We start from the raw sequence: 11,651 nt of genomic DNA, 5'->3' as shown, positions 1-11,651 counted from the left end.
ACATGTTTTCTGACCAGGTAGTTCAACCTCCTCGCTTTCTTTTCTCCAACTATTGTCCAGTTTTATCTGTTTTTTATGTAAATATGAAGTCGTAGTCTGACAGAGCTAACGACGCTAACAACAACAGTGCACCCAGATGTGCACAGAAGCTGCTGAGAAGCTCCAGTGAAGATAAATCAACTTTGAAATCCCAAAAACTAAAGTAAAAAGCTAATTTAATAAAAGCAGTTAACTCCGAGCTCCTCCTGCGGGTAAACGCCGTAGCTGTCAGAGCAGAATCCGACTGACTACGGGTGTTTATTTGTCCAATGGTTGCAGCGCTGCTCCCTGCTCCTCTAGCCCAAGTTTAGCAGCTCTCAGCCGGCCTGCAGATTTTCAATCCCCCGCTCTGCCCGGCGCTCTCCACACAACGCTCTGAAGCCATCGGTGATGTACGGACAATCTCGCTATTGTGACTCAGCATCTTTGCTTGAGTTGAAAATATTCAACTCACGTGAATTCCTTTGCGTCGCCGGCCCCGCCCCCTCCGCATCGCTTTGTGCCGTCTGACAGGAAATCGCGTCTCTACGTGTCTTTGCATTGACATTTGTACATTTGTATGTAAACTCGAACGCTCACTTCGCTTTTGGTCTGAAAGCACCATAAGAGGTGTCGACATTTAAACCCCTCAGCTTCCAGTAAAAATACATACGCTGGTGGGCTTTTGCACAAAGATCATCACTATTTGGTTCAACGGTTAACTTATTTTTAACAATGGTTCCCAGAAACTTTTGTTATCAAACAAATTCAACATCCAGACCATAAATATCAGCAGGAAGTAGTCCATTTATTTATAAAGCTCATTTAAACCAGACACTGTGCTGAACAAAGTAATGCAGTTAAAACTTCAAGAAGAAAAACAGACCAATCAGACAAAAAAGAAACATACAGCAAAAATAAAAGAATAGAAACATGAAGCAACCAGGACACCATGAAGGTCCCGAGACTGACTCGAACGCCAAAGAATAAAAATACCTTTCACCCTTTGTTTTCAATGGAGCCCGAAGAATTTGCCTTGGTACATATTGGTACAATATTCACAATAGTAACACCATGCAGAACAGCGTGTGAGTGATCACATGATCAGATATTACAGATGAGTTATGTAAGCCGCTGGTCCTCACGTGCAGATTAAACTGTGCTTCATTCACACTTTAATCTGATCCACAAACAGCTGCCGAAGCACAACAAACTGATGCTGGATCAGTTTACGTCAGCGCTCCTCTGGGTGATGTCATCGCTCCACCGGGGCCCCCGGACCCGTCCTCGGCCCCGCTGACCCGCAATCCTGCTGAACTCAGCAGTTCTGCAGCTGATTGAGGAGCAGAGAAGCAACACATGATGAATCAGTGAAGTCTGTCCAACCCTTCCTCCCAGCTCTTGACAGGAGATCTGCTGGAAGAAGTATTCATGTGCTGAAGTAAACATAGTAATACCACGAGTAAAATACTCCGATAAAGGAAGTAAGCTGTCAAAGTAAAAGTACTCATTAATGGTTCCTTTGTCAGGGCTTCACTTTGTGTTGTGACGGGCTCCTCCCACAGAACATTCTGACCATTCTGGAGAAATTATCTGTACCAAGTTATGGTGGGAATGTTTTTATTTATATAAAAGGAAACACACAGGCACACATTCAAAATATAAAAATAGAACAGAGTACAATGCAGTAATCTGTAGTTTGTTTATTTTTTAACTTAAATTACTTTTTTGGACAATGCATGTTTGTTTCTTCTATATTTAAATTGCATTGCATGTTTTCTTATTGTGGAAAAAAATGTCCCCAGTGTAACTGACACCATATGATTATTATCACTGGTGCTTGAGCAGCATTTCTGCTGTAGAGATGATTTTAAATATAAAACATTCTGCAGTTTAATGTGCAAAAACCTTCAGTAAGATAAAGACTGTGAGAATAGTTCATCCTGCAACAATTCAAAATAACGGAGTCTGCAGCACAAAAGTTATGAAAGATTTTAGAAACATTTCAACTGAGTTCACCATAATATGACTGACGGGTTCTGCAGCTTTAATATTAACAACAGTGAATGTGTGAAAAAACTCACCTGAGGAAAGGGTTAATGTGTGTGTGTGTGTGTGTGTGTGTGTGTGTGTGTGTGTGTAAAACTGCATCCGGTTACTTTGTTTTCAAAATAAATTCAAAATAGCATTTTATGCAACGGTTAATCAACAAGAACTTGTCAACTAGTAAATTAATGGCCAATTATTTTGATGATCAAATAATCTGTTTCAGATTTATTAAACTCAGAGTTCTCGCTGCAGCTTTAAAACATAAAATAGTTCATTATCTTTTTAGATTTATAACAGTTTGTGCGTCTGCTGTTTGAATCAGCTGGGAAAGTTGCCAATAGCTCCCTCAGAACGAAAACACATGATTTTATCTTGAATATGTCTTTACAGTCATTTCTGCATTAAATGAAATGTATTGATTTGAATGCCATAAATCCAAACTGAAAAGATTGTGTGTGTTCTCGGGGGATGTGTTCGGTGAGGACCCATTAATCAGGCTCGTTCCTGTCTTTAGGTTTTTATTTGATTTACATTATTTAAAGGCCAGAAGGTTAGGCGGTGTAGACTGTAAAACACTGTTTTAGGCAAATCATGACCCATCAAATCTATTTATATTTTAAATTCCGTTTACATTCTAGGCTGATTGCCTTAAGAGTGTTTAGTTACCATTAATAATGACTGGAATGTAAATTAAATTGATTCAGTTATAGCTTTATTTTGCTTAATTTGTATATAAATATTTGCTATAACTTGCAGCAGATATTGAACCTCTTAATAGACTAAAAGGGGAGTTTAACGGAAAGATATTGTTAGAATTTAAGTAAGCATGTTAAATGTTATATAGCATAAATATTATTATAATAAAAATCTTGAAAAATAAGGCTAGAATTGGATAGTCTCCTTTATTATAACAGATTATTTAAGTGGCTGGAATAAATCACAGGCTAAATGTAAATATAAAAAAATACTTTTTGATTGTTTCACAGTGACAAGCCGAAACCGGCTTTTATTTTGAAGACTGAATCGCATTACTTCCGGTATGGCTCTCGCTAGCTCGCGTTAGCTTCATGCAGCTAGATGACGTATTCTTTGGCTCTCGGTATAAACACGGGCGGTCCGGTGTCCTCCGGTAATTAGCCGCTCTCAGGCCGCTGCGGTCGGATAAACCGAACTGTCCGGTGTCCGGGCGAACATAACTGACACAAACCGACCTGTTCCGCCCGGTGTAAACGGTACTTTTTGCCGCCAGAAACTGTTTTCGCCAGAGCTGCGCAGATAATAAGGGTCCGGACCGGAGGACCGGAGCACCGGAGCACCGGAGCACCGGGGTACCGGGGTTTACCCGCTACAGTAACGCCGAATTAACGGTCACTTTCCCGCCGTTGTACCTGTACAGCAGCAGCAGCTCTGACCTCCTTGTTTCTGTGGATATTACCGCGAAAAGAAGCCCCATGGAGTTTCCCTGGAGCTTCTCCCGGTGCTCCGACACGGTGAGGTAACGGGAACGGGAACGAGACGGGGTTGCCTCACACACATCAGTCAGCAGGAGCAGCAGCAACCTGTTGCCGGTTGCCGGTGACGCAGAGAGGATGAGCGGAGCCGCCGCGCTGCTGCTGCTGCTGCTCAGCGGCACCGGGCAGCGGGCTGCGTTCACCGCCGCCAGGTCACTGAACGCACCGCAGGACGGAGGCGTTCTGGCTCCGGACGGACAGACGGACGGAACCGACAGTCTGACAGTGACGGGTAACGGTTACCGTTAACTGACTGAATTATATATATATGAACGAAAATTATTATTAGAACTATAATTCATCAAAAAATGAACTGAGTCTGGTGGAAGAGAGATGGAGCGTGTGACCTTTGACCTGACTGCTTGGTACTAATCTGACACGTTAGCCTCTTTAAACCATCTGGACTGTTTGCTGTTTATGTCTTCATGTAGTTAATGAGTTAATAACAAAACAGGAGATTTAATTCAGCTGTGCATGAAGATTATACTTCATCTGTTATATTCCAGAGCAGCTAGTAGCTGTGATAACGCTAACAGGCTAAATGCAACCTTTAGCGCTACAGGAGGCAAGAAAACATCAAAAACATCAGCGACAAAATGGGTTAAAAACATGCCTCCCTCAACACAAGTAATGTTAGGAGCAAAAAGTAATGTTATCAAAGAAAAAACTAACGTTAGCAGTTAACAAAAAGAAATTTACTGTTACTAAAAGTAACTAGAAAGAAACGTTAGCATTTAAAATGGAGATATTCGCTAACAAGTAGGTCTGAAACGATTCATCGATTAAATCGATTACTAAAATGCATCGATGCAAATTCTTTGCATCCAGATTTCGTTTTAATCCTTATAACTATACAGCACACCGTTTCGCACGGACATTTATTACTGTCGCGCTTACGCTGTGAACAGGACGTGATTATGATGCCGCTGTTTGCAAAGTGGAGGACGAGAGAAAACAGCGAGGGACGAAGAAGAAAATGTGAAGTCTTGGATTATTTCAAGCTAAACAAAACAACAACTCTGTAATGTTACCGTCCGTCCAACGTAAAACCAAGTGGGTGTTTCTTAAAACCAAGAATGCAAAGAACAGACTTGTGTTCTTGGGGAGAGCGTTCTTGCTAGTCGTTCTTGGAAGAATGAACTTGCAACGTCACGAGCGCGCAGAACGCCGCTGACGGTTTGAGACGTGCGTTCTTGTTGGTATTGCGCAATACCCCCAGCGCAGATGCCAAGATCTATTTGCACATAAAAAAATTATATAAAATAAAAGCAAATAGTGTGACCACAACTCTACTGTACACTAACAATGTAATGTCTAATATTATAATATTAAAAATAATATTTATAAATAATGATAATAAAGCAAAGATAGTCCCCCTTTCATACTATTTCTGAGAAGTTTCACAAGACCAGATTTTTCTGTACATCATCCAGATGTCTCATGATTTAAGATTTAAATCTTACAAAATGACTCAGAATGTAACGACAGAATAACCACCGCTGTAGGTCTTTACTCTGCCGGTGTTGCTGGACTGTCTGCTGTGTTGGCTGCAGGTCTGAGGCCTCTGTGAGCTGATCTGTCCGGCCGGCTCGTTAGCTTCCCCCCGCTGACGGTTGCGGAGCGTCATAGCTCCGAAAATGTTTGCGTACATTTTAGATTCACCATAATTTTTAGTAAAACTGTCAATATTCGACATTTACACAGCTGATTTCTCGCCTCAAACCTTCTCAGAAGTGGATTTAGTGATGAAATAACGTACGAAAATATTAAAAAACGTTCTGTTGTTGGCCCCTCTCGGCTTCTTTCAGCTCGTCGCTTGAATGCTGGGATATCTGTGCAGTCAAGTTCACTCAAGTTACCAACCGATGCATCCTGGGTAAAATGGGCGTGTCAAGAACACTTCCGGGATTTTTAACGGTTCTTGCCAAAATGCAGACTTGTATATTGGGACAGAACTTTGGCCACAAAAGAGACAGGAACACGGGTTGAGAAAGTAACCGCAACTTTAGCATTTAACTGAAACCATGGTTGAGACGAAACGTAGCAAAATGTTTTTTTTCAACGGAAATGGGGGTTCCCTGAACACCCTGTTGTGATCACAAGTGCACTGAATTTTCCTGCCTTTTTAACACCGTTTTGTTTACAAACATGTCGCAGCTGAGACACGCCCACCAAACCTTTGAAAACATACCTTGGAGCCCGTTGCAGAGCGTCGCGCAGTGTTGCAGGAAACATGTCGTTCCCTCCGAAAATGTTGCAAACCGGTGCAAAACGTTTTGCGATTGAACTCGCCCCTGGTGACGGGGAGCTGCACCTTTTGAGTATAACTTGTATAGCACTCGGGTGATGTTTGTGTTGGTAAACGCCGCAGCCGCCAAGCAAAAGTACTTCTTACACGAAGCATCGATGAATCAATGAAATAATCTGTAGAAGCTTCGAGTATTAAAATCATTGTTAGCTGCAGCCCTACTTAAAAGGTAAAAAGCAACATTAGGAAAGAAAATGTAATGTTAACATTAACAAAATGAATATTACTGTAAAAAATTTACTAAAAAGCAACGTTAGCAAGGGAAAAGTAATGTTAGCATTAACAAAATGAATATTACTGTAAAGAAAAATTTAACTAAAATGTAACGTTAGCATTAATAAAGGATTACTGTGCGTAACATTGAACTGTATAAAAATCAGCCTGCCAGAACCCACTGGTGGACAAATTATCAGCTGACATGATACTGACATGTACAATCATCTGATATCGGCTCCTTAATGGGCCCAGCTCTCTCCCAGTTTACCCAGTCTGTCTGTGTGCTCAGGTGTGGACAGGTGGCGGCGCCCCCTGCTGGAGAAAACTCGTCCCTTCATCGTGGTGGACGGACAGAGGAGGAGCCTCGCTGAAGCGCTGCAGGTCAGAGAACCAGTTTCATATTGATTTACTGTCTGTTCCATACAGCCGTTCACTGCCCACTCGTCACTCCTCTTAGCCATTAGCTAACTAGCTGCGTGGAGAAGCAACATGCTGCCTACAAACGAAGTTCAGAAAGTGGAAATCCAGTCTGCAAGAGAAGAGAACATTTAGCGAAACCTGCTCTTACTTCTGCAAAACTAAAACCGGGGACGAACGTCAAACGCCACAAAAAGTAGCGCCTATAAGAAAACGGCGCCCTAATTGCCCTTAAACAGCTAAGAAGACTGTTGAACCTTCCCTCGCTGAGGTGCCGCAGAATATCATCAGTGTCATCTGCGGAAAAATCAACGAGAGATCGAACTGAAGACACTGAAAGAGAAACTAGTACTATTGTTCGTTTTACAACAACAAACCAAACTAGAGGAAAGCGTGGGATGGTGGCGCCAGCTGAACCGACACAGGCAGCGGCTGAGCCGCGGTTTTGTCCGGCGTCAACTCACACTGACGTGTCTGAGCAGCGGAGCGTTTAGCCTGCACGTTGTTAGCGTGGGAGCCCGCTCTGCTCTCTGCAGGCTAACGTTACATATCCACATGGAGCATTTCAGAATAAGAGCGTTTTGCCTGCCTGATTTTGTTCAGTTGTCCTTGATTTTTGAGTTGCTACCATGGTTAAGTAACTACGTAGTGAAATTGTTTCTTAACTGTGTTTATTGTTGAAGTACGACCGGGAGTCTGCAAAGTGGGCTTTGGAAAACAATCTAATTGCGATTTAATATGGAATTAATTTTTAAGCTCTTTACCTTCTGTATTATTCAAATGGACAAGCAGTAAATCAGCGTGCAGTCTGACCAACACAATATTAGATAGATTAAACATCCTCTGTTCTTCCTTGCAGGTCAGGCCTGTGTTAGGATGAAATCAGGTGAATTATAATTATGAGCAATGGTGGAGAAGAAATATTAAATTTTAATAACATGAGAAAGATAATTTGAGTCAAGTCATGGCATTAAATAATGATATAATCAGTTCTAATCTCCCAGGAGTCCATCTTTCTATATCCCAGAAGCAAACAAAAAACGGTCTGGTCTGGTCTGTACTGGTCTGGTCTGGTCTGGTTGTACTGGTCTGTACTGGTCTGGGCTGGTCTGGGCTGTTCAGGTCTGGGCTGGTCTACTGTGTGCAGGCTGAGCTCAGTCTGGTTTCCATCAAACCCTGTTCCTGGATGTGTATGATGGGTGGGACTCTCACACTTCCTCATTTAAGAGAACAAACAAGAGCCCACCACCACCTGTTACCATGGTTACCCGATGGAGATATTATGGGGTGTGTCTGCGTGAAGCCTCCTGGGAGTTGTAGTTCTGTCCGAAACATGATGTCTATAAACTTTTTTTCCCAACATATTTTATTCTGAAACGTGGACACTAAAAGTGATAAAGTGGAACTCAACATAGGCCTGAAAAACTATGTTTTTAAAGCATTTACTAACAGCAAATGGGATAAATACACAGGAAGTCATTCAGGTGCAAATGATGTCATAATTTTAAATTAAACGGTTCTACCTTGGGTGCAGAACGTCCTCTGCAGTGGACTGATATATATTTAGTCACAAAACAAAATGTACCAGAAAATATCATTAAAATCTAAAAATTGTTTTTACCGGGTCTGTTTTTGAGACTAAAAGGATTATGCAGTTGTTTCTGAGGGACTTGGTCTCTTCTTCCCTCTATTTTGAATTTATGTTGCAGTATATCAGAATGACAGAGATGCAAAGATAATAATCAAATGGAAGAAGACGACGCTCTGGCCGTCCGTCACGTGGTGTTTGGGACATGGTCCTATAATAGAATAGTTTCCCAATATCTGTCCACTGCAATCGATGTCATTATTATTCAAATATATACTTTGGGCATCAGGAAGTGGTTTGAGTGCTTTGGGCCGTGACAGAAGGTCATCAGTACCGGTTAACTCGCCAGGTTTCCGTCCTTGTGCTCATACTTTTGTCCGTGAGCAGGACCAGCTCCTGAATGGAGTTAGAGGGTTTTTCTCAGCGACTGCCCGACTAATGTCATTCATGAAGCTGTGAGTTCGTCTGGTTTATAAATCTCAGCCGGCTCGTTTCAGCTCCACACTGAGACAGAAGGGGACAAACAAACAACCTCCAACATCCGTTTACTGTCTGCTGTAGGGTTGGGCCGACGGCTGACAGACGTCACGACGTTGAGCATCGTGATTTCTCTTCTCCCCACACTCTGATACACTCACACACACCTACACCTCAGGTAAACCCCCCGGCCTGTCCCGCCTCTCGTCTCTCTCTCACGGTGCTTTCAGACCAAAAGCGAAGCGAGCGTTCGGGGCTGTGAGTTTACATACAAAGTCAATGCAAAGACACGTAGAGCTGCGATTTCCTATTAGCCTATCAGTGTTGAGATTGTTTGTACGTCACCGAGGCTTCAGAGCGTTGTGTGGAGAGCGCCGGGCAGAGCGGGAGATTGAAAATCTGCAGGCCGGCTGAGAGCTGCTAAACTTGGGCTAGAGGAGCAGGGAGCAGCGCTGCAACCTTTGGACAGATAAACACCCGCAGTCGGTCGGATTCTGCTCTGACAGCTACGCCGTTTACTCGCAGGAGGAGCTCAGAGTTAACTGCTTTTATTAAATCAGCTTTTTACTTTAGTTTTTGGGATTTCAAGGTTGATTTATCTTCACTGGAGCTTCTCAGCAGCTTCTGTGCACATCTGGTTCCACTGTTGTTGTTAGCGTCGTTAGCTCTGTCGGACTACGACTTCATATTTACATAAAAACCAGACAAAACTGGACAATAGTTGGAGAAAAAAGCGAGGAGGTTGAACTACCTGGTGAGCTCAGAAACACGTTGTAACTTTATTCCAGCTGTCGTTGTCTTTACTGTGAACAAGTTAGCAGCATAGCCCTGATCGAACCAAACTCCATTCAGAAAACAAACATTTTAGAAGCTGCTGTCCTGCTGACAGACCTGACAAAGCATCAATTCATATGTTTAACAAATCTGCATCATGCTGTCGTTATTTCAGCATCAGTTTGATCCGTTTCTTGCTATTTAATCACAGCAACATGTTTGGGTACACGATGGAAAACTCCCATAGAGGACTAAGGGAGCACATTTACACCCCATCTCACTTCCTGGATTTCTCTGGATTTGGGTAGCTGTCCTCTGAAGGAGGAGGAGTGGACGCTAGCTGAGCGTTACCATACTGCACCAGTGTGCGGGTGAAAATCATTAACATGAGTTGCGCATTGACTTTATTGATCATGTGAAAGTTTAGTCACTCATTCAACAGCTGTCTGTACCGAACAGGGAGAACTACACGTCTTCGCTGTGTTCACCGCACTGGCGGTCCGGAGCTGCACTTCCTCATTTCCCAGTTCCGCCTTTTTCGTTCCGTCAACATTACGTTATCAACTAACCTCTAGATAATCGATTATTGACATTTGTTAATCGATTCAGAATCTTTCTAATGTTTCAGACAGAAAACCTCAGGAACATAACGTTTGTCCCAGAAGGCCGACAGCAGAAACCTTTTGTTAGGACACAAGGAGCAGATTTTAGTCTGAAGGAGGGACAGGAAGTCTTGAAGTTCTGCTGTATGTGGCGTCCGCCGATCATTAACGGTTTCCTCCACGGTTACAGTCGTGTGTTTCAGTGTAATAAGAAGAGGAAGGAAGCTGGAGCGCTGACAGTTTTCACCAGGAGCTTCCTGCAGGAACACAGGAGGAGGAGGGGGGGGTCAGTGTTGGAGGACGGACACTTCCTGTGCAGCTGACAGACTCTCTGTGGTCATTTCCTGTAGAAATCCCCCTCGACTCCACCCAGCCGAGGAGTCGGAGAGGAGTTCACCAAACCAACGTCTCCAAGTCAAATGAATGAATCAGTTTATGATGCAAAATATTAATCGGCTGCTATTTGTAAATGTCGCTGAGCTGTAGGCAGCACTCTGTGTAGTTTCTATTTTTATTCATATTCAGGGCTCAACATTAAACTTTTTGGCAACTGGCTGCACCGGACCAGTGGGTTTGAAACTTACTGGCTCTCCCTCCAAACGTTATTATCAGTGTTACAACAAAACCAAAGACTTAAAATTAATGTTACACTGTTAACATGTTTAATCTGTTATTAAATACATCCTGGATATAAAAAAAACTGAACTAAAGTGCACTGTTAAAGTTATAAAAAATAAATAGTTAACAAATTTACTTTTTAAACAAAACATACTAACAGAGTCAAACATGACGTGCTCTCTCTGCTGCTGCCATTTAATAAAAGAAAATGCAGCAGCGAACACGAGTCGCCTGATTGACAGGTCGCCATGGTAGCGATCTGTCAATCAGCTTGTAGCCCCGCCCTAAAGCCTCCCCTCCTTCCTGGTCTCTGTTCCTCTAAATGGGACCATAATTTACTAAATGAACATCATGCTGTGTTGAAGAAGACTTGAAACTAGCGACTGAGACCAGAAACTCATCAGGAAAGTGTTACTGAGGGAATAAATCAGCTGACAAGTAGAAACATTTCTCACAGACTTCTATACAATCACACTTCTTTCTGCAGCCGCTGGAGTCGCCCCTGCTGGCCGCTAGAGAGGACGCAGGTTTAAGTCGCCCCTGCTGGCTGCTAGAGAGGACGCAGGTTTAAGTCGCCCCCTGCTGGCTGCTGGAGAGGACGCAGGTTTAAGTTGCCCCCTGCTGGCTGCTGGAGAGGACGCAGGTTTAAGTCGCCCCCTGCTGGCCGCTAGAGAGGACGCAGGTTTAAGTCGCCCCTGCTGGCTGCTGAGAGGACGCAGGTTTAAGTCGCCCCCTGCTGGCTGCTGGAGAGGACGCAGGTTTAAGTCGCCCCCTGCTGGCTGCTGAGAGGACGCAGGTTTAAGTCGCCCCCTGCTGGCTGCTGAGAGGACGCAGGTTTAAGTCGCCCCCTGCTGGCTGCTGGAGGACGCAGGTTTAAGTCGCCCCCTGCTGGCTGCTGGAGGACGCAGGTTTAAGTCGCCCCCTGCTGGCTGCTAGAGAGGACGCAGGTTTAAGTCGCCCCCTGCTGGCTGTTAGAGAGGACGCAGGTTTAAGTCGCCCCCTGCTGGCTGCTAGAGAGGACGCAGGTTTAAGTCGCCCCCTGCTGGCTGCTAGAGAGGACGCAGGTTTAAGTC

At 43.7% G+C, this 11,651-nt stretch overlaps 1 protein-coding gene and 1 long non-coding RNA gene across 2 annotated transcripts in view; one reads left to right on the top strand and one right to left on the bottom strand.

The window, feature by feature from the left end:
• Positions 1–805: 805 nt before the first annotated feature.
• LOC119898212 lies at positions 806–3,578 on the bottom strand. The gene is made up of 2 exons (XR_005443512.1): positions 3,456–3,578; positions 806–1,351 (listed from the first exon to the last, which is right to left on the bottom strand). It is a non-coding gene; the product is annotated as an uncharacterized LOC119898212 (long non-coding RNA).
• Positions 3,116–11,651, top strand: part of adam15 (ADAM metallopeptidase domain 15) — a 151,216-nt gene continuing 142,680 nt past the window's right edge. Inside the window, exons 1-2 of the mRNA XM_038712398.1 lie at positions 3,116–3,810; positions 6,392–6,483. Of these exons, the coding sequence (XP_038568326.1) occupies positions 3,657–3,810; positions 6,392–6,483 (246 nt within the window). The 5' untranslated portion in view covers positions 3,116–3,656. The remainder of the gene's footprint in view (positions 3,811–6,391; positions 6,484–11,651) is intronic.

The sequence above is a fragment of the Micropterus salmoides genome, unplaced genomic scaffold (genome assembly GCF_014851395.1).
Source record: "Micropterus salmoides isolate LMB-PRFRI ecotype aquatic unplaced genomic scaffold, ASM1485139v1 Ms_hic_scaffold_11, whole genome shotgun sequence".
In the NCBI taxonomy this organism is placed as follows: domain Eukaryota; kingdom Metazoa; phylum Chordata; class Actinopteri; order Centrarchiformes; family Centrarchidae; genus Micropterus; species Micropterus salmoides.
Note: the sequence above shows the minus strand (reverse complement) of the source record. Positions and strands in the feature narration are given on the sequence as shown.